The following is a 22,840-nucleotide window of genomic DNA, read 5'->3' as shown; positions in this document are numbered from 1 at the left end:
GCCCGGGCCCCCGGGCCCGGACTGTGGCGGCTCCGGCCGCCGCCATCGCGGCTCCATTGTGGGGCGGCCGGCGCCGGCCCCTCACGCGGCAGTGCTCTCGCAGCAGCGGCGCCAGCGCCGCCCCCGTTCTGGCCCCGCTGCCCGGGCGGCGAGCGAGACGGCCGCCCGAAGCCCGGCGCGAGGGCCCCGCCGCCTGCACAGTCCGGGCCCGGGGGCCCGGGCGCTGTTACCTGGTGGGGCTCTTCTTGTCTCCCATGGCTTGGCTACAGATGCACGCGGAGAGTCGCCGCCGCGGCCGCTCTGTTTGTCAATAAGGAGGATAATAAGCCGGGCGGAAGCGGGCGGGGGAGGAGGGAGGAGGGGGCGGGGAAGGCCGCACCGCCGAGCTCCGGAGCCGCCGCCGGATCCCACGCAGCCTCCAGCTGTCGGGGAAACTCCTGCCTGCGTGCACGTGACCCGAGCCGGCCAACCAGCAGCGGCGCCGGAGACTTCAAACGCGGCCAGCGCGGCCCAGCACCCGCGGCGAGTTCGCGGGCGGGCGGCGTGGGGGTGGTCGCTGCAGCTTCGGGCGCCGCCGCCTCTCCGCTCGGCTCTCTGCGCTTCCTTTCTGCATCCTTGGCTGGCGGTGGCTGCCACGCGCTGCAGGGCCCCTCTGACAGGGGGATGCGCAGTCATCCCGCGGGACGTGTGCTCCCGGGTGGAGCCGGCGTTGGGAGGTCAGCCCGGTTCGGGAGCAGTGCCCGGCCGCGGTCTCCAGGTAGAACCGCTTTCCCGGCCTCGACCGTCCTTGACTGCTCAGGCTCAGCTCGAGAGACACCTGGGGGAAGGCGGGAACCAATATTGAGCGCCATTGCTAGGTGCCTTAAAATACTAATTTTCTGTACGCAAGTCTCTACCAAGTAGGTACTGTCGCCCTTAATTTAGAGGAAACGAAACCGAGGCTCAAGAGAGGGTAGGTGACTTCCTCTGTATTATATAATTAGAGGATGACAAAGCCAGGAGGAATTTAACCTTGGTTTTAATTCCGAATGCACTCTTTTGGCCTCCCAGGACTCAACAGTAGCCGCTTAAAACAAAACAACTCATAAGCCCTTTTCTTTTTTCGATAACGAGTTTACATAGTCCCTGAATGTTGTCTGTTGAGTAAGAAATGAACACTTTTCCACCAAGTCTCGTTTCCTCGACACAGTAGATGCCCTCATCTCGTACTAGACTCTAGCAACAGCATCTATCTGGTTTCCTAAACTCCAGCCCCACTTCCGCAATCGATTCAGTAGTCCACAACCAGATACGAAATAAAATACTGATAATATTAGGCCACCACTCTGATCAAGTACCTTGCTAAGGCTCTCAGACTCCATAGCTTGGCATTCAAGGATTTCCACTTTCTCTCCCTACCTCCTCATCCTACTTCCTATCAGAAAAGCGGCCTCCTGGCAAAGACAGCAGATAAAATTATTTGTTCCTTCACCCACATGGCTTACTTCTGCATAAAATACTTTCCTCTTCTGTTTCTACCCAATCTTTCTAGGTTCACAGCAAGTCCAAATTCCTGTAAAATAATAACCTCAATAACTGAAAGAATGTTAAGGTACTTAACATTAACATATTAAATAGTAATGTCAAAATTCCCAGTTCCCAGCCTACTTTCCCTGTTCCTTCACTAATGGATCTTGGAAATTGTAGTTAATTTCTATAATTTTCAACTTCTCCATCCGCAAAATGATTATGTGTATTTATGAGGTTGTGTGATTAATAACAACATAACATTTTAGCACTATTTGCCAGGCACTTTGCAAATCTCTTCACACAAATGCATTTTCTTAAAGGACTCAAAGTATTAGGCAAATGTTCTTATCAACTAGCCTGTCCATTTGAAAGACAAAGAATTTAGGGCCCAGGTTAAATGGTTTTTCCTTAATGAAAAGGCCAGAATTAGAGCTCACATATCTTACTGTCTTTTACCAGACCGTGATTTCTGATTAACCAAATCACTCCAATTTACAGCAGTCCCTGAACTCACTGCACCATCTGTACTTTTTGAAAAGTGTCGCTTCTCCAGGCTCCAACCGCAAATCAGAAACCATGAGGAATATGATTGAGAAAAGCGAACAAAGGGAGTTCTAAGGCCTAGTCCTCAATCTCTCCGTAATGCAATGGGTAACCTTAGGTAAGTCAATTCCTATTTTCCATCTATAAAATAAAGCAGTTAAAAACTGTTGTCTTAACTAAGGTCCCTTCCAAGTCTAAGGCATTGTGGGTTTTTTTTTTTTTAATGTTTATTTATTTTGAGAGAGAGAACACAAATGGGGGAGGAGCAGAAAGAGAGGGGGACAGAGGATCCGAAGAGGGCTCTGTGCTAATAGCAGAGTGTGATGCAGGGGCTCAAACTCACAAACACTTAACCAACTGAGCCACCCCGGTGCCCCAGACATGGTGATGTTTCAAAATTCCTTGACTGGATGGATCATCAAGGAGACTGGCAAGAACTGGTTTACTTGCACAAGTGTTGGCAACAACTTATTTTTAAATCAAAAGTCCCCAAATCTGGGACTGTCAAACTCTCCCATGCTGCAAGTTACCATTTCACTAGAATCTAACCTCCACCCCTGGAAAGTAAACTCCACTTCTGAATTATATACTCAAGAAGGCAGGAACTTTTATTTGTTGCCTTGATCACTGCATGTCAAGCCCCTAGAATAGTCTGACACATAGTTGGTACTCAGTAAATGTTGTGAGAATGAATACATTCACCTGGGTCACGATTCTTGGACGAGTGATATTTTCATACAGGATTTACAGCCTGTTCAGCATATTGTGTGCACAGAGGATGGTCAATCAATGCTGAAATTTACAACACCCCTTCAAACTGAACTTTACAACTCTGCAAAGTACTGCAGTCCTTTTAGAAGAACTAGGAACCCAGTTTCTGTGGAGTACAAAAGCACACACGCTTGCACTAAACCAGCTGCCTCCCATTTATTAGTTCTTGTTTATAGAAAAACCCCCTTCCTGTAGCAGGCTTCCATAGAGAGATACTGAAGCCAATCCTCCTACTTCACCCAAAAATCATACCTTTTCCTTAAAGTGTTTCCTACTAATCTGGAAGAGTGGCCAGTGGAGAATATGAAGATCCTTGTCACCAGAGTCACCCAGATTCTTACCCATTTGGGTGTCTTCAATACATTAACAGAGTTCAATACTTTGTATATGCACTTCACTAGGGACACTTGTAAAATGACACAAACTCTTTAACAATAGTTTTAACAATTTAAAAATAAAGTGTTGAAATTGTCTTTTAATAGCCTTAAGTTTTTAAATGTTTACTTATTTATTTTGAGAGAGCAAGAAAGCGTGAGTATGTGTGTGTGCAAGAGCAAACGGCAGAGAGAGAGAGGAGAGAGGGAATCATGCAGGCTCCACACTGACAGCAAGGCTCAATCCCACGAACTGAACTATGAGATCATGACCTGAGGATCAAGAGTTGGATGTTCAACCGACTGAGTCACCCAGGCAACCCTAAGGTGTTGAAATTTTCTAATGATTTCCTTTTTAGAAATTAAAATAATCCCTAGGTCACTGATATAATAATATTCATTTCCATTCTAATATGCTTTCTAGAATGGCAGAGACTGGAAAAGTTACTGAAACTGTGCATGGGATCCTGTACACAGATAAATAGTAATACTACTCTCTGTTGAGGTGGATGAAGGGATAGGGAGACCCTGTCTTAGATCAAGAGATTGACTGTGGGATCCCGGAGACCCCAGGCAGTTCTGATTAGCCCTGAGTTTCTAACAAGGAAGCAAACATAATAATAAAAGCTATGTATTAAAGTTTTCTATATAGTTATTTGACGGTCGAAGCTAATACCTGAAGTAAGACCGGAATGTGAGGGAAACAGTGTAACTGAGGAAGAAATGAGCTTCAAATCTTCTCTGGCAAAATTCAACATGAAGGATAAAGATAATAAATTGCAACTGTAAAACCAATCACATTTTAAAAGATTGATTTTTTGCTTTTTTTTTTTTTAGCTGGTTAGTGTTTTGTTTTTGCAAAGCAGAGATACCTTTCCTGATTTTATTCATTATAAAAGTTATATGTTACCACTGTATTAGTTTCTATAGCACCAAAATAAAATACCACAGACTGGGTGACTTTCACAAAAGAAATTTATTTCTTCATAATTCTAGAGGCTACATTCTGAAATTGAGGTGTCAGCAGGCTTGGCTTCTCCTGAGACCTCTCTCATTGGCTTGTAGATAGCCACTTTCTCTCTGTCCCCACTTGGTCTTCTCTTTGTGTGAGTCTGTGTCCTAATTCTTATAAAGACAGAGTCCTATTAGATTAGGACCTACCCTAATGACCTCCTTTTATCTTAATTATCTCTTTGAAGACCCTATCTCCAAATAGTCACATTCTGAAGTACTAAGGAGTTAAGACTTCAACATGAATTTGCAGGGGGAACTAAAACAATTAAGCCCATAATACTAGCATAAAGAGCTCAGCAAAGTTTTTTTTAAGTTTTTATTTTAATGTTTATTTATTTTTGAGAGAGAAAGAGTGCAGGCTCACAAACTGTGAGATCATGACCTGAGCCAAAGTCGGACACTCAACCAACTGAGCCACCCAGATTCCCCCAAATTTTTTAAATTAACATTTCCAGTGTATTCTTGTAACATTACTAGTACAGATTCATAGTCCTCATCTGAAAGTTTTAAGGCTGGATATCTTTCATTAGAAAGACATTTTGGGATTTTCAAAAGGCATTATATGGTACAAACACTGCATAATTACATAACCCTCCAAGTGGGCTCTCAAGTAGTATCCCATAATCAAATGCATTAATATTTCTGCAAAATATATAAATATTCATGCCGTGTGGGAAAATAAAGTCCATAAATCACCTCACCTCAGTACTACTTAGGCTTTACTGCTAAATGATTATAGGTCAGGTAAAATATGAAAATGTTTTCAATTTTCAGTGCTTTTTAGATTATGGATTATGAAAAAGCATTGTGCATCTGTAAGAACTTGAGAACAAATTAAGATTGAAAAGATTAAAATTAAAAAGTTGAAGTCCACACTTTTTTTCTTTTCTTTTAACCCCCTTTTTGATAAATGTATTCTTTAACCCTGTCCCCTATATCCCCCCATCCCTCCTCACTCATGTCCCCTCCAGTAATCATCAGTTTGCTCTCTACAGTTCAGAGTTTGTTTTATGGTTTCTCTCTCTTTTTTTTTTTCTTTGCTCATTTGTTTTGTTTCTTAAATTCCACATATGACTGAAATCATATGGTATTTGTCTTTCTCTGACTGGCTTATTTCACTTAGCATTATATGCTCTAGCTCCATTCATGCTGTTACAAATGGCAAGATTTCATTCTTTTTATGGCTGAATAATATTCCATGGTGTGTGTGTGTGTGTGTGTGTGTATGTGTATCACCTCTTTTTTATCCATTCATCTGTCGATGGACACTTGGGCTGCTTCTATAGTTTGGCTGCAATAAACATAGGGGGGCATATATCCCTTTGAATTAGTGTTTTTTGTATTTTGGGAGTAAAGACTCAGTAGTGTGATTTGTGGATTATAGGGTAGTTCTATTTTTAACTTTTTGAGGAACCTTCGTATTGTTTTCCATGGTGGCTGCACCAGTTTACATTCCCACCAAAAGTGCATGAGGGTTCCTTTTTCTCCACATCCTCGCCAACACTTGTTGTCTGTGTTTTTTATTTTAACCACTCTGACATATATGGGATGATATCGCATTGTAGTTTTGATTTGCATTTCCCTAATGATAAGAGATGTTAAGCATCTTTTCATGTGTCTGTTGGCCATCTGAATGTCTTCTTTGGGGAAATGTCTGTTCATACTCAGTTTTAAATTGTATTACTTATTTTTTGGTGTTGAGTTGTATCAGTTCTTTATGTATTTGGATACTGACCCTTTTTGTATAGGTGATTTGCAAATATCTTCTGCCATTCAGTAGGTTGCTTTTTAATTTTTTTGGTTGTTTACTATGCAGAAAGTTTTTATTTTGATGTGGTTTATTTTTGCTCAATAGCTTATTTTTGCTTTAATTTCCCTTTCCTCTGGGATCCTATTTAGAAAAATGTTGCTATGGTTGATGTTACACAGATTACTGCCTATGCTCTCTTTAAAGATTTTTATGGTTGCAGACCCACACTTAGTTTCTAAATCCATTTTGAGTTGTGTATGGTGAAAGGAAACTCCAGTTTCATTCTTTTGCATGTGGCTGTCCAGTGTTCCCGATACCATTTGTTGAAAAGACTGTCTTTTTCCTATTGTATAATGATTCCTACTTTGTCAAAGATTAATTGACCATATAATTGGGTTTATTTCTGGGTTTTCTGATCTGTTGATCTGTGTGTGTCTATTTTTATGCCAGTACCATACTGTTTTAATTACTACTGCTTTATAATGTAACTTTAAATCTGGAATTGTGATGCCTCCAATTTTTTTTTTCTTCTTTGAGATTGCTTTAGCTATTTGAGGTTGCTTGTGGTTCCATGTAAATTTTAGGATTGTTTGTTCTACTTCTATGAAAAATGTTGTTGGTATTTTGATAGGGATTGCATTAAACCTGTAGCATCTGTAGATTGCTTTGGGTAGTATAGACATTTAACAATTTAACAGTATAGATGCATTTATTTATTCTTCCAACCCATGAACATGGATTGTCTTTCCATTTCCTTTCATCATCTTGAATTTCCTTCATCAGTGTTTTATAGCTTTCAGAAAACATCCACACTTTTTAACACAGCAATTCCACATTGGGGAATATATCCTAAAGATACACCCTGAAATGCATAAAAAGCTTTTACATGAAAACAGTCATTGCAGTTATTTTTTTTTTTTTAATTTTTTTTAATGTTTATTTATTTTTGAGACAGAGAGAGACAGAGCATGAACGGGGGAGGGTCAGAGAGAGGGAGACACAGAATCTGAAACAGGCTCCAGGCTCCGAGCTATCAGCACAGAGCCTGATGCGGGGCTCAAACTCACGGACCGCGAGATCATGACCTGAGCCGAGGTCGGCCGCTTAACCGACTGAGCCACCCAGGCACCCCTGCAGTTATTTTAACAAATATTGAAAATAACCTGAATGCCTATAAGAAGAGGAATAGTTACATAAATTATGATCTTACCAAAGGATTGAATTTTAAGCAGTCATTAGAAACTATCTTGAGGATGTGAATAGACATTTTTCCAAAGAATACATGCAGCTAGCCAAAAGATACATAAAAAGATGCTCAACATTACTAATCATCATGGACATAAAGATCAGAACCACAGTGAGCTATCACCCACACCTGTTAGAATAGCTATTATCAAAAAGACAAGAGCGATCCCTATCAACATAACACCAGCATTCCTCACAGAACTAGAACAAACAATCCTAAAATTTGTACGGAACCAGAAAAGACCCCAAATAGCCAAAGCAATCTTGAAAAAGAACCAAAGCTGGAGGCATCACAATCCCAGACTTCAACCTATATTACAAAGCTGTAATCATCGACAGTATGGTACTGGCACAAAAACAGATACACTCCGATCAATGTAACAGAATAGAGAACCCAGAAATGGACCCACAAATGTGTGGCCAACTATTCTTTGACAAAGCAGGAAAGAATATACAATGGAATGAAGACAGTCTCTTCAGCAAATGGTGCTGGGAAAACTGGACAGCAACATGCAGAAAAATGAACCTGGGCCACTTTCTTACACCAAACACAAAAGTAAACTCAAAATGGATGAAAGGCCTAAGCATAAGACAGGAAGCCATCAAAATCCTCGAGGAGAAAGCAGGCAAAAACCTGTTTGACTTTGGCTGCAGCAACTTCTTATTCAACATGTCTCCAGAGGCAAGGGAAGCAAAAGCAAAAATGAACTATTGGGACCTCATCAAAATAAAAAGCTTCTGCACAGCGAAGGAAACAATCAGCAAAACTCAAAGGCAACCAACAGAATGGGAGAAGATACTTGCAAATGACCTATCAGATAAAGGGTTAGTATCCAAAATCTATAGAGAACTTAAACTCAACACCCAGAAAACAAATAATCCAGTGAAGAAATGGGCAAAAGACATGAAAGACACTTCTCCAAAGAAGACATCCAGATGGCCAACCGACACATGAGAAAATGCTCAACGTCACTCATCATCAGGGAAATACAAATCAAAACCGCCATGAGATACCACCTCACACCTGTCAGAATGGCTAACATTTACAATGCAGGCAACAACAGATGTTGGCAAGGATGCAGAGAAAGAGGATCTGTTTTGTACTGCTGGTGGGAATGCAAACTGTTGCAGCCACTCTGGAAAACAGTATGGAGGTTCCTCAAAAAATTAAAAATAGTATTACCCTACAACCCAGCAATTGTAATACTAGGTATTTATCCAAGGGATACAGGTATGCTGTTTCAAAGGGACACATGCACCCCAATGTTTATAGCAGCACTATCAACAATAGCCAAAGTATGGAAAGAGCCCAAATGTCCATCGATGGATGAATGGATAAAGAAGATATGGTACATATATACAATGAGGCATTACTCAGTGATCAAAAAGAATGAAATTTTGCCATTTGCAACTATGTTGGTGGAACTGGAGGGTATTATGCTAAACGAAATTAGAGAAAGACAAGTATCATATGGCTTCACTCGTGGAATATAAAATACAAAACAGATGAACGTAAGAGAAGGGAAGCAAAAATAATATAAAAACAGGAAAGAGGACAAAACATAAGAGACTCTTAAATATAGAGAACAAAGGGTTGCTGGAGGGGTTGTGGTGGGGAGGAATGGGCTAAATGGGTAAGGGGCATTAAGGAATCTACTCCTAAAATCATTGTTGCACTATATGCTAACGAACTTGGATGTAAATTAAAAAATAAATTAATTTTAAAAAAGGCAAGAAGTAAATCCTGGTGAGAATATGTAGAAAAGGGAACCCTGTGTACTGACAGTGGGAATGTAAATTGGTGCAGCCACTATGGAAAATAGTATCAAGGTTCTTCAAAAAATTAAAAATAGGTGTCGCCTGGGTGGCTCAGTCAGTTAAGCGTCTGACCTCAGCTCAGGTCATGATCTCACTGTTGGTGGGTTCGAACCGCGCTGCGCTGACAGCTCAGGGCCTGGAACCTGATTTGGGTTCTGTGGCTCCCTCTCTCTCTCTGTCTCTCACTCACACTCTGTCTCTCTCTGTCTCTTGAAAATAAATAAATGTGAAAAAAATTTACATTAAAAATAGAACTACCACATAATCCAGCAATTCCACTTCTGGATATTTATCTGAAAAGAATGAAAATTCTAACTCATAAAGACATTTGCACCCCCATGTTCATTGCAGCATTATTTACAATAGCCAAGATGTTAGCAACAACCTAAATATCCACTGACATATGAATGGATAAAGAAGATGGGATACACACACACACACACACACACACACACACACACACACACACATATATGCATACATACACATATACACACACAAAGGAATATTTCATACAAGCACACACAAAGTGACCAAATAACTGCCACACTGACTGCTCTGACAACTCAGTATCCACACAAATGCTCCTACAAATGTTTGAGCATCTATACAATAACAAGATAGCTCTCTGCCCCCTAGATGCAACTATTCTGTGTACAAAGACATTCTCACCCTTCCCTAAGAATGAGGAGACACAGTACCCCAACAGTCATGGTGCTCATTTCTGGGCATCAATACCATCATCTATATCTATGCTATTTTAGTTACTCTTTAAATTTAGTCACAGCCTTACCTGAATTTCTGTTACTTAAATACTAAATTTTAAAGTTAATCTCCAACAAAACTTGTATTAAGTAATATAAGGTGAAAGAGAAAGAAGAAAATAGTTCATATTTACAAATATATATTCACACATGCAAGCACACGTAGCAAGCAGTAAACAATGTGTATATAGTTGCTACAATCCTCATTTCTGTAACTGGGCATGGCGCCATAGTATTCACAACTTTTATCCATTAACCATTCTACATTCTATGTTTCCTTTTTCCGTAGTCACTTAGCCAATCTAAATTCTTTACCTGGTGAGGTGACCCAAACCTTCATTCCTGAATGCTCAGTGATACTGCCTTGGTTTGGTTGCTGAAATTTCCAGTAACTTTATTACTGGACATTGAAGTACTAAGAGGTGATCTCAGGAGTATCCTGGGTTGAGTACTATGTTTCAACAGTTGATCAGTTAATCAACCCAGTTTTTCCTTTGTAATCATAATCAATATTCTCCTCCAATAAAGCAACTCTCTTACTTATTTGATGGTTCAGTAGCATGAGGAACATTAAATGTCCAAGTGGAAGTTTCATCTTCTAATTCAATAGAAGAACCATTATTGTGGCCCTCGTGGAAGCATTGCTACCCTGGGCGTCAAGAGCTCTAGATCAGCAGAGTTTGATGTTGCAGGGATGGAAAGCAAAAGTTCTGCAAGCACGTTTTTAGGTATCATAGTGAACAAAGCCACTCCTAACTCCATCTCTTGATTCCTGTATTCTGGCTATGGAAAAGACAGTATCACATATCATTCTCTGATTTAAAGCGTTTACTTACCTTGTAAGACAGCACATTTTTCAAGGTATGGTCTCTAAACCGTCTGAATCTTGAGTAAGCCTTTCCACTGTTCTATTAGGTCAGATGCTTCAGTGACCAGTGAATTTCATGAGCATGAGTCCATTACTGCACTTTGTTTGTTGTGAAGTAAATTCCTTAACAGAACCAATGTTGTACAGAATATAATGAAAATGGATAAGGCATTTTATGAGTCCACTTATAATGGTGCAAGAAAAAGCATTATAGACAGAGAAAGCAAGTCCATATCCAAAATAACGTGTCTATCCCAATGAAAACATCTATCTCTTTCCATGGGGGAAGTGGTCCAATATGATCAACCTACCACCAGGTGGCTGGCTTGTTCCTTCAAGGAAGAATGCCAGTGTTGGTCTGTGCTATTAGCTAGTTAGGCACTTAGCAATAGCCGTGTAGCAGGCTACAAAATTATCCTTGGTGAGAGAATGATATTACTGAGACCATGTTGAGCCTCCATTCCAGACAACATGGCCATTTTGAACATGGGTCCATTAAGAAAACACTAGGGTAGCTGGTTGGTGGGCATCAAGAGACATCATTTTGTCCACCTGATTATTAAAAACCTCCCCTTCAGATGATGCCATTTAGTGAGTATTTTCATAGAACACAGAGATCCTCACACTCTAGCCCATTCTGAGAAGGCCATCCACATATCTCTTTCCCCAGACCATCTTGTATCAATCTTCCAATCTTGTCCCTTCCAAGTCCCTGACCATTGAACCCATGAATCACTGCAAATCCATACTTTGGATCAAGTTTCAGCCCAGACGAGGTAGATAAACAGATGTATTGCTCTAAATTATACTTGTTAAGAGAATTTTCCTCTACTGATGCCCCTTCAGGGCCACCTCTCATTGAGACTATAATGATACAACCATCCACCTCTTGTTGATACCAATATATAATGCAGAACCATTTGTAAACCGGTCCTGGATTTTTCATCCTCCATCAAACAGTTATAAGAAATTTCTTATAAGGCCATAGATGTGGATTGAAAGAGAGGAAAGGTCACTGTTGAAGGAAACATCATGAAATTACTTGTGTCTTCCAATTATGCTCTAATCCAGTATCTTATATACCATTTCTACCTGATGATAGATTGCTGCCATGCACACTCAACCTTATGACCTGGTGGTCCAGATTGCACTCATTTCATAAACGGAAGCTCAGTTAATATTGTCCCTTGACATTCCATGGTTAGGCATTCAGTATCTGTCCAAGGCTTAAATATCAAGGCAGGAATTGTTTCTCAAAAGGAGAGTATTATCTGTAGAAGCGGGCGTGGATTTGCTCCCAAGACCTAGGGGTCTGCACTGTGATCTCCATTCTGTGTAAAGAATATCTGTGTACTATACAATAGAGTGAATATAGGTATAATTGAGTATTAAATATTCTCACAGATAATTTCATTTTCTTATCAAATATCTTTTGTTAAAAATATGTTCTCTGATCTGCTGGCCTTCCTCAATATTCTATTTTGGTTTTTATTATTTTCATTGTTTATGTTCATTTTTCCATCACTTTCCCCTGTTTTTTTCCTTATCTTTTCCTTCTTTTGTTTTCTACAGATATTGCTCTTTGAATTGATCTTTTCCAAGTTTTCCTCTTTGAGTTTTTTTTTCAAAAAATTTTTAAAGATTTTTTTTTTTTATTTTTAAGCAATCTCTACGCCATTGTGGAGCTCAAACCTACGACCCCGAGATCAAGAGTCACACTCTCTACTCACTGAGCCAGCCAGCTGCCCCTCCTCTTTGGGTTTTCTATCTGACACACTTATTTTCTTCTCCTTAGGTTTTCTGTACTTCTTTTTCATATCACTTTTATCTCTGTATTTTCTTTTAATTCCATTTTATTTCTACTAGTTTCTTATCTGTGCCATTTTAAGTTTTTAACACATACCCTAGGGATAAGATTGTTATATTTAACCTTATAGAGCTTATTGGATTTCTGTGGAAAAACTTGCACAACATATGAGAATATTCAATATAGTATGGTTGGATTATCAAAATTATAAAGTCAAAATTATAAGATTGATACTCCTGGAAATCAGAGAGTCCCAAAATGAAAAACTCTGTGCTCTTTACAGTCATTTTGCATCACTAGCTCTATTGAGTGCCCTTACAAATCTGCATCTTTAGATATTAGGGGAATACAAGAAAGCAACTCTATATTCATATTCTATAGCCAAGTAAGTAAAGGGTATTATATTTATTGTAAAAATGTACATGTTAATAAACTCCACAGTTATAAAGATTTCATCCTCAATCATATGTTAATTTTATAAGCTTGCAGTACAAAATATAAATACTGTAGCTACACTTAGAACCTCTAATAAAGTCAAGTATATTTTAAACATTTTTATATTAATACGTTTGACCCAGAAAAACCTACTACAACGTATTTGAAAAATTTCTAAGTACCCAAAGTCTTTCTGCCAACAGCATAAACACAGCTGCAATGTCAAATTTCTCAGTGGTGAAAATACTATTTTCCTGCGATACAATCTTGGAGACAGATGTTTAAGGAGAAATTTCCAATCTGTTATCATATATATCTTCATAAAAAACTGATTGAACTAACATCACTTTTTGTAGTAATATAAATAAATCTCTAGGAATTCCTACAGGGATTTCTTGCAGTAAACACATTGCGATTTAAATAATACATTTCATTAGTATGTTCTACAAGCATGCACATTTTATATCAGTAGTATACTTAAGTAACTCTTAAGGAACATATTTTACATGTTATATACTACTTGAAATTTCTCAGATTAAATATATATTTGAGTTTTAATATGAATAAATTTTGGCAACAAGCATAACAAAATTATTTGCTTAACCAACGGTTAAGTGCATTATCTATAGCCAGAATGCCTGGATTCAAATTCTGGCTCTGAAACTTACTAGCTGTGTAATCTTGGCCAAATTACTTAACCTGTGCCTCAGTTTTCACATCTATGAAATGAGGCTAGTAATGATATATGTACTTATGGCATTATTATGAGGGCCAAACAATATATGTAAAGCCCTTAGAAACGATGCATAGCACTTATAAGTATTATCAAAGACCTAACTGTTTTTCTGAGTTTGCTCAACACAATGTCGAGAGCCAGACTCATAGTTTCTAATATCAATTTTATAGTTTATTACCTCCATTAACCATGGACAAGTTATTTCACCTTCTCATACTTCAGTTTCCTCACCTATAGAATGAGAAATAATAATACTTGCCTCATAGAATTATTGTGGGTTGATACACATAAGGTACTGGGACTGGTTTCAGTAAGGTCTTTACAAATATATGCTTTTACCAGCAGCCCTTGCTTACCCTGAATGCCAGTGAAGCTGGAAAGCCCTAACAGCTTAGTGGAATTTTTAGGTAGCCCATCCTCCTCTAATCCACTGAATACTCATATGGGGGGTTGTCAGGCCAACAACCAGGATGCCTCCTGTCCAAGATTTTCCATGCCTTCAAGGCAACTAGTCTTTTATAGCTAATAATTTATATTGTAGATTCAAATAACAAGGAGAAAGGAATAGAATCAGCTGAAGGCTGTAACATATTTTGAATTGGCTCTGGTTCTCCCACTCTGGAACTATTTTTTACCTAAGTACTTTTTGTGTCTAAATATTTATCAAATTACCACTCAGCTTCTCTGGTTCTCAATGTTCTCACTTGCACAATCAAAGGATTGTACTCAGAAATCTCTCATGTCCCTTCCCCATGTAAAATTCTGAAACTGTAGCATTCTACCCACATGATTGATGGCATTTGGGTGTGGTGTGGTCTGAGGGAATCTTCGTTGCTATTTCAATCAAGTCCATAGTTCAAATACCATTCACTGTTGGTGGCAGCTGCCTAAACTGCGGGTCTCTACAAATCCTGTAATTTCTTGTTATTATGGAGAAAAAAAGACAAAAATAAATTGGAATGTTTATAACAATATATATTTTTCTTACTAAACCACTCTATAACTCCTGAACTACTTTGAAATAACAGAATTTTATAGGTTTGAAAGTTTCCCAAATCCTTACAAATCCATGAGTAAATTTTTAGCTTTAAATGAAGAAATAAACATTTGTAAAAGTTCTTCACACAGTTAGTACATCTTACAAATGCAAGATATGATCATGTGTAAAATCAGTCTAGTTGTAACTTCTTTTAACAGAAGAACTTTATAACAAGTCATAGAGATGGAACCCTCTGATTATTTAGCAAGCATATAGAAGTCCTTGATTCCAAACCAACATCAAAGCATTTCTACATGATAAGATGTCCAAGAAAGATTTCACGTATATGAAGTCATACCAGTTGCTAGGAGGATAGGCAGCTTTTCTTTGATGGTTTTGAGTTTCCACATTTGCTTTCAGCTCCTCTGCCAGAGGCGCATTCTTTTTTACTCCCCTCCTGCCTCCAGATCAATTTCTATGATATTTTTAATAGCAAGGCATTTTTTTTCCCACTGCCTTTTTATTTTTATCAGATAGTGGAATGACTAATCTGTTGGAAAACTTTCTTCATCCATTAGTATGGTTCTTGGTATAACAGGTAGTGGTTAATTCTATAGTATTCTTTAAAATATGGTTTGGGTTTATCTTTGTAGTAATATAGTGATCCATTTACCAACGCATATTTGAAGGATGAGTTTTGGTGCAAAGTAGCGCAAAACCTCATTATCATGCCTGGCATGTTTACCACATTAGGACATCTCTCCGTATGCTCTGTGGCATCCATCTGGATATGTTCTTTTAATATGTTTCTTGATCATATATTCATTGTTTCACTGATCACCTCAATGGATCTCCAGGAGTATTATTAACTAGACTTTTCATGATCGTATATGTAATTTTTTTTTAATTTTATATATCAATTTAATGCAGTTAAACTCATTCTTCTATGTTTTGATTAATGCATAGAATCACATAACTACCCCAACAGTCAAGGTGTAGAACAGTCCAGGTGGCTCAGTTGGTTAAGCTTCCCACTTCGGCTCAAGTCATGATCTTTCAGTCCATGAGTTCCAGTCCTGCATCAGGCTCTGTGCTGACAGCTCAGAGCCTGGAGCCTGCTTCAGATTTTGTGTCTCCCTCTCTCTCTGCCCCTTTCCCATTCACACTCTATCTCTCTCTCAAAAATAAATAAATATTAAAAAAAAAATAAGGGGCACCTGGATGACTCAGTCAGTTAAGCATCCAACTTCGGATCAGGTCATGATCTCACGGTTCATGAGTTCGAGCCCTGCTTCAGGCTCTGTGCTGACAACTCAGAGCCTGGAGCCTGCTTAGATTCTGTATCTCCCTCTCTCTCTGCCCTTCCCCTGCTCATGCTCTGTCTCTCTATCTCTCTCAAAAATAAATAAAAACATTAAAAAATTAAAATAAAAAGATGTAGAACTGTTCCATAACCCCAAAACTTGGCTCATGCAGCCCCTTTGCAGTCAACACTGCAACCTCTAACCTCTGGCAACTATTGATCTGTTCTCTACCCATAGGGTTACCTTTCGCAAAATATCATATAAATGGAATCATTTATGGATGGATGGATGTAGGCTTTTGAGTCTGTCTTCTTTCACTTAGGATAATGTGTTTGAGAGTCATAAGTGCTGTTATCAATGAGGTACATTTGTTCCTGAATAGAATTCCATATATATATATGTATATAGAATAAAACTCCATATATATGTGTGTATATAATATTTCAGTTTGATTATCCATTCCCCAGTGTAAGCACTTAATAGTTATTTCCAAGTTTTGATGATAACGGATAGAACTGCTGTCAATATTTGCATGCAGGGTTTTATGTGAATGTAAGTGTTAATTTCTCTTGGGTAAATACTTAGGACTCAGATTGTTGAGTCAATAGTATTTTGTTTAAATTTGTAAGAAACTGGGCACCTAGGAGGCTCAGTTGTTTAAGCATCTGACTCTTGATTTCAGCTCAGGTCATGAGGTCATAATCTCACAGTTCATGGAATTCATAGACAGTGCAGAGCCTATTTGGGATTCTCTCTCTAACTCTCTCTACCCCTCCCCCATTCACAATCACACTGTCTCAAAATAAATTTAAAAACATTGAAAACCATTTGGAAGAAACTGGGATGCCTGGGTGGCTCAGTCGGTTAAGTGTCTGACCCTTGGTTTTTGGCTCAGGTCACGATCTCACAGTTTGTGGGTTTGAGCCCCAGTCAGGCTCTGCACTGGCAGTAAGGAGCCTGCTTGGGATTCTTTCTCTCCCTCTCTCTGCCCCTACCCGACTTGTGCTGTCTCTGTCTGTCTCAAATAATAATAATAATAATAATAATAATAATAATAATAATAATATTGTAAGAAACTGACAAACTTCTTTCTAAAGTTGCTGTCTCATTTTGCATTTCCACCAGGTGTATATGAGAGTCTAGGTGCTCCAAATACTCATCAGCATTAAGTAATGTTGGTCTTTTTATTTTAACTTTATTTATTTATTTTGAAAGAGAGAGAGAGCAAGCACATGCAGGGGAGAGGCAGAGAGAGAGAGAATCCCAAGCAGTCTCCGCAATGTCAGCTCAGAGCTAGATGTGGGGCTTGAACTCACAAACTGTGAGATCATGACCTGAGCCAAAATCCAGAGTTGGATGCTTAACTAACTGAGCCACCAAGTGCCCTGTCAGTCTTTTTTTAGTATAGCCATCCTTGTGTGTATATAGCAGCATCTCTTTGTGGTTTCAATTTGCGTTTCCTTTATGACAGTTTTTTCATGAGCTTATTAACCCATTTGTAAATCTTTTTTTTTTTTAATTTCAAAAATGTGTTTTATTTGAGAGAGAGAGAGATTGGAGGGGCCGAGGGACAAGGAGAGATCCTAAGCAGTCTCCACACCCAGCACGGAGCTGGACTCAGGACTCAGTCTCACAACTGTAAGATCATGACCTGAGCTGAAATCAAGAGGTGGTCACTTAAATGACTAAGCCACCCAGGTGCCCAAAAAATGCATTTTTAATTTCAGTATAATTAATATATAACATTATGTTAGTTACAGGTGAACAACATAATGATTCGGTATTTGTATACAGTGCAAAATGATCACCACGGTCTAGTTACCATCCATTACCGTAAAAAATTACACTTATTTTTTTATGATGAGAACTTTTAAGATTTACTCTTACAACTTCCGCATATGCAATACAATATTGTTGACTATAGTCACCATGCTGTACGATGCATCCCCATGACTTACTTATTTTATAACTAGAAGTTTGTACCTCTTGACTGTGTATCTTCTTTGCTGAAGTCTGTTAAAAACTTTTGCTCATTTAAAAAAATTTGGTTGTTTGGGGCGCCTGGGTGGCGCAGTCGGTTAAGTGTCCGACTTCAGCCGGGTCACGATCTCGCGGTCTGTGAGTTCGAGCCCCACGTCGGGCTCTGGGCTGATGGCTCAGAGCCTGGAGCCTGTTTCTGATTCTGTGTCTCCCTCTCTCTCTGTCCCTCCCCCGCTCATGCTCTGTCTCTCTCTGTCCCAAAAATAAATAAACGTTGAAAAAAAATTAAAAAAAAAAAAATTTGGTTGGGGCACCTGGGTGGCTCAGTGCATTCAGCATCCAACTTCAGCTCAGGTCATGATCTCACGGTTTGAGTTCGAGCCCCATGCTGAGCTCTGTGCTGACAGTTCAGAGCCTGGAGCCTGCTTCAGATTCTGTCTCCTTCTCTCTGCCTCTCCCTGGCTCACACTGTCTCTCTCTCTCTCTCAAAAATAAATAAACATTAAAAAACTAAAAAATAAATAACTAAAAATAAAAAATTTGGTTGTTTTCTTATTACTAAGGTTTTAAAAATTGTAGTAAACATATGTCATATAATATTTAACTTTTAACCATTTATAAGTATGCAATTCATTGCTATTAAATACATGTACAATGCTGTGTAATCATCATTACTACCTACACCCAAACCTTCATCATTCCCATCAAAAACTCTACCAATTAGATACTAACACTCTCTTTCCCCTTCCTCCCCTAATTTGTAGTAACTTCTATGCTACTTTCTATCTCTGTTAATTATTCTTTTCTAGGTGCCTCATGTAAATGGAATCATACAATATTTGTCTTTTTATATGAGCCTTTTTCCATAAGTGTAATTTATTTGTTATAAATATAAATAATTATAAGCATAATTTGTAATGTTTGAAAGTCCATTCATGTTGTACCATAGATAAAAACTCTCATTCCTTTTTATGGCTGAATATTCCATTGTATCTAATTATTGAATTCTATTTGTGTTCTGTTTACAAGTTCTTTATCACATATAATTTACAAATATTTTCTCCTGGTTTGTTGTTTCTTATTTCATTTTCTTTGAGGTTTTTCAATGAGGAAACAAAATTAATTTGATAAAGTCCAATGTATCAATTTTTCTTTTAAGGACTATGATTTTGAGGTCATATCTCATTGCCTCAGTGTCTCAAAGATTTCCTCCTATGCATTCTTTTAATATTTTGAAGTTTTATATTTAAGTCTGTGATCCATTTTGAGCAAATTGTTAGATAAAGCGTCAGGTATAAATCAAGTTTATGTTTTGCATGACCCAGTTGTTCCAGCATAATTTTTTGAAAAGACTAACCTTTCTCCATTGAATTGTTTTGATTTTTTTTAATGTTTATTTATTTTTGAGACAGAGAGAGACAGAGTATGAATGGGGGAGGGTCAGAGAGAGAGAGGGAGACACAGAATCGGAAGCAGGCTCCAGGCTCTGAGCCATCAACCCAGAGCCCGATGCGGGCCTCGAACTCATGGACCGCGAGATCGTGACCTGAGCTGAAGTCGGACACTTAACCAACTGAGCCACCCAGGCGCCCCGTTTTGCTTTTGTATCATTGTCAAAAATCAATTGACCATATTTTTGAGGGTTTAATTCTGGACTGTGGATCATGTTCTGTTGATCTATATGTCTATACTTTTGCCAAAACCACATTGTCATGATTATTGTAGATTTATGGTGTCTTTTTTTTTTTAAGTTTTATGTATTTATTTTGAGAGATAAAGAGAGAGAGAGAGAGAGAGTGCACATACAAGCAGGGGAGGGTCAGAGACCAAGAGAGATGGAATCCCAAGCAGGCTCTGCCATTCATGCAGAGCCCTATGTGGGGCTTGAACTCACAAACTGTGAGATCTTGGCCCAAGCCAAGATCAAGAATCAGATGCTTAAGCAACTGAGCCACCTGGTGTCCCTGTTGTAAGTCTTGATATCAGATATTGTGAATCTTCCAGCTTCTTTTTCAAAATTGTTTTGGCTATCCTAGTTCCTCTGTCTTTACATATAAATTCTAGAGTCAGTTTGTTGATATCTACAAGAAATTCTGCTGGGATTATGATTGGAATTGGAGTGAATCTATTGATCAACTTGGTAAAAATTGACATCTTAACATTTGTGATTATTTTTGGATGCAACTATCTGCTTCTAAATTTCTGTAACAAATCCTTTACTTCTACTAAATATAACATGACATTGTCTTATCTTGGCTAACCTAATACAGATATTTAAAATGAAGTTCTTTCTGTATCAGTTGAGTTGTTTCCAGGTGATTTTAAGTCATGATATATTATTCTTTGATACGAGGTTTTAGTAACACAAAGCTGTGGCCATTTTTATTATTTTAAAGGCTAATGATTCTTATTTGATTTTGTAACTATTTAGATCTTTACATGAGCTAAAGTCTTATTTACTAATTGATGATTAATTGATTGATTAATTGATCAATCAATTGATTATTGATTGATCAATTGATTTATTGATTAATTGTGGTAAAATATTCATAACAAAATTTGCCATTTACCATTTTAATCATTTTAAGTGTACAGTTTAGTGGCATTAACTACATTCACATTGTTGTGCAATCATTACTACCATTCATCTCCAAAACTTTTTTCATGTTCTCAAATGGAAGCTATTATTTAAATTATTATTTAATGACTTCCCATTCCCTTTGCTCCCTCGCCTCTAGCAGCTAACACTACACTTTTCGTCTCTATGAATTTGACTACTATAGGTTCATTCAATAAGAACCATAAAGTATTCGCCTTTTTGTGATTGGCTTATTTCACTTACCATAATGTCTTCAAGGTTCATTCATATTGTAGCATGTGTCAGAATTTCCTTTCTTTAAAGACTGAATCATGTTCCATTGTATGTATACACCACATTTTTTAATCCATTCATCCATTGATAGACACTTGGATTGCTTCCACCATTTGGCTATTGTGAATAATGCTGCTGTAACTATGTACAAATATCTGTCTGAGATCCTCCTTTCAGTTATTTTGGATATATTCTAGAAATGGACTTGCTGAGTGGTAATTCCGTGTTTAATTTTTTTTTTTTTTTTGAGGAACCACCATACTATTGAGCTAAAGTCTTAAAAGAATGATTTACTTATTTAACATTGCTTTTTATAGGTTATTGCCAGATTATGAGAAATATTTAAGAAACAAATTGAATTTTAGATATTAATGGACAATAGTGTAGCTAGTAGGGAGAGTCAGAAAGAACCCACTGAGAGAAAATATATTTCAACGAATAATTTCTAACATCTCCTTGTACTTAACATTAGTAATAAAACGATGGTACATCATGTTCACAGCATCATTATTTGCTTTGTAAAATTCTAATGCTGGACATATATTCAGAATATGGATTTAAATGTTTTATTTGTTTGCAAAAGGAAAATTTGAAATTCCATTTTTTTTAGCTCTGGAAACATCTTTGCACCAGATTTTTAAAAAGTTAGTAATTCCTTTAATAATCCATTTTATGGCTTTATCTAGAATTTATCATAACACTGTTTTCAAACTTCTATGGGAAGCAAATACAAGATACAAAGACTACAAAGAATTAAGTGCTTATTTATTAAGCCGCTAGTATTTGACAGTCATTGTGTTAGATGGTTGGGATTTTAAATTTTTTTAATACAATTTATTTATTTTGAGAGAGAGAGAGCAAGAGAGCGTGAGCAGGGGAGGGGCCGAGAGAGAGGGAAAGAGAAAACCCCAAGCAGGCTGCACACTGTCAGGGTAAAGCCAGATGTGGGGCTTGAACTCATGAAGAGTAAGATCATGACCCGCGCCAAAATCAAGAGTCAGACACTGAACTGACTGAGCCATCCAGGCGCCCCATTCTATTTTCAGGATGCAACTTGCTGTTGTACCTCATCCTTGCACTGACCCTGATAATCTGTCTTGTACAGTTCTAGATACAGGTTGCTGAGTAATACTGAAGAAATCCTTTAACTCACTAAAGATGCCCTAATTGTCAAATGCAGAAATCACTACTCAGTACTCACCTTTCCTGACCTTTTTCCTTCTTCTGCATTTTGCTGTTCAGTTCTCCTAGGACCGTTTTCTAAAGAGACTGTCTTTTTTCCATTGGATACTCTTTCCTGCTTTGTCAAAGATTAGTTGGCCATACATTTGTGGGTCCAATTCTGGGCTCTCTATTCTATTCCATTGGTTTATGTGTCTGTTTTTGTGTCAGTACCATCCTGTCCTGATGATTACAGCTTTGTAGTAGAGGCTAAAGTCTTGGATTGTGATGCCTCCCACTTTGGTTTTCTTTTTCAATATTACTTTGACTATTCGGGGTCTTTTGTGGTTGCATGTAAGTGTTTGGATTGTTCTGGCTTTGAGAAGAATGCCTGTGCAATTTTGATAGGGACTGCACTGAATGTGTAGATTGCTTTGGGTAGTATTGACATTTTAATTCTTCTATTTCATCATTTGGGCTAGTTTTCTGCCTTGGACTCTACTTAAACAAGGTTTCTCTTTATTAATTTTCATACCTTCAGTCATCACATATGCCTGATTATATTAGGTTCTCCAGAGAAACAGAACCAATAGGAGACATATATATGAGGAGATTTGTAATGGGAGTTGGCTCTCACAATTATGAAGGCTGAGATATGCCACCATATGATAGCCTTCTGCAAGCTATAGAACCAGGAAAGTTGGACATATAATTTAGTTCCAGTCTGAAGGCCTGGGAACCAGGGAGGCTGCTGGTGCAAGTCCAAAGGCCTAAGAATTAGGAGCTTCCATGTCTGAGGGCAGGAAAATATAGATATCTGAGCTCAAGAAGACAGAGAATTTGCCCTTCCTCCACCTTTTTGTCTTATTAGGTCATTGATGGATTATACCTTCCTGTATTGGTGAGGGAG

At 38.2% G+C, this 22,840-nt stretch overlaps 1 protein-coding gene across 17 annotated transcripts in view; it reads right to left on the bottom strand.

Annotated features, from left to right (window-relative positions):
* YAF2 (YY1 associated factor 2) overlaps positions 1 to 1,250 on the bottom strand; it is a 76,458-nt gene extending 75,208 nt beyond the window's left edge. For 11 of the 17 annotated variants that reach the window (XR_005794461.1, XR_005794465.1, XR_005794463.1 and 8 more), the window contains exon 1: positions 231 to 1,250. Coding sequence is in view for 5 of the 17 variants with exons in the window: in XM_040488418.1 (XP_040344352.1) it covers positions 231 to 675 (445 nt within the window). In the remaining 12 variants the exon portion in view is untranslated. The remainder of the gene's footprint in view (positions 1 to 230) is intronic. The other 6 variants (XR_005794471.1, XR_005794470.1, XM_040488419.1 and 3 more) reach the window with 4 other exon arrangements.
* Positions 1,251 to 22,840: the final 21,590 nt, after the last annotated feature.

Source organism: Herpailurus yagouaroundi, unplaced genomic scaffold, assembly GCF_014898765.1.
Source record: "Herpailurus yagouaroundi ecotype Mexico unplaced genomic scaffold, PumYag 166, whole genome shotgun sequence".
NCBI classification, from domain to species: domain Eukaryota; kingdom Metazoa; phylum Chordata; class Mammalia; order Carnivora; family Felidae; genus Herpailurus; species Herpailurus yagouaroundi.
This window is presented reverse-complemented; position numbering and strand designations above follow the sequence as displayed.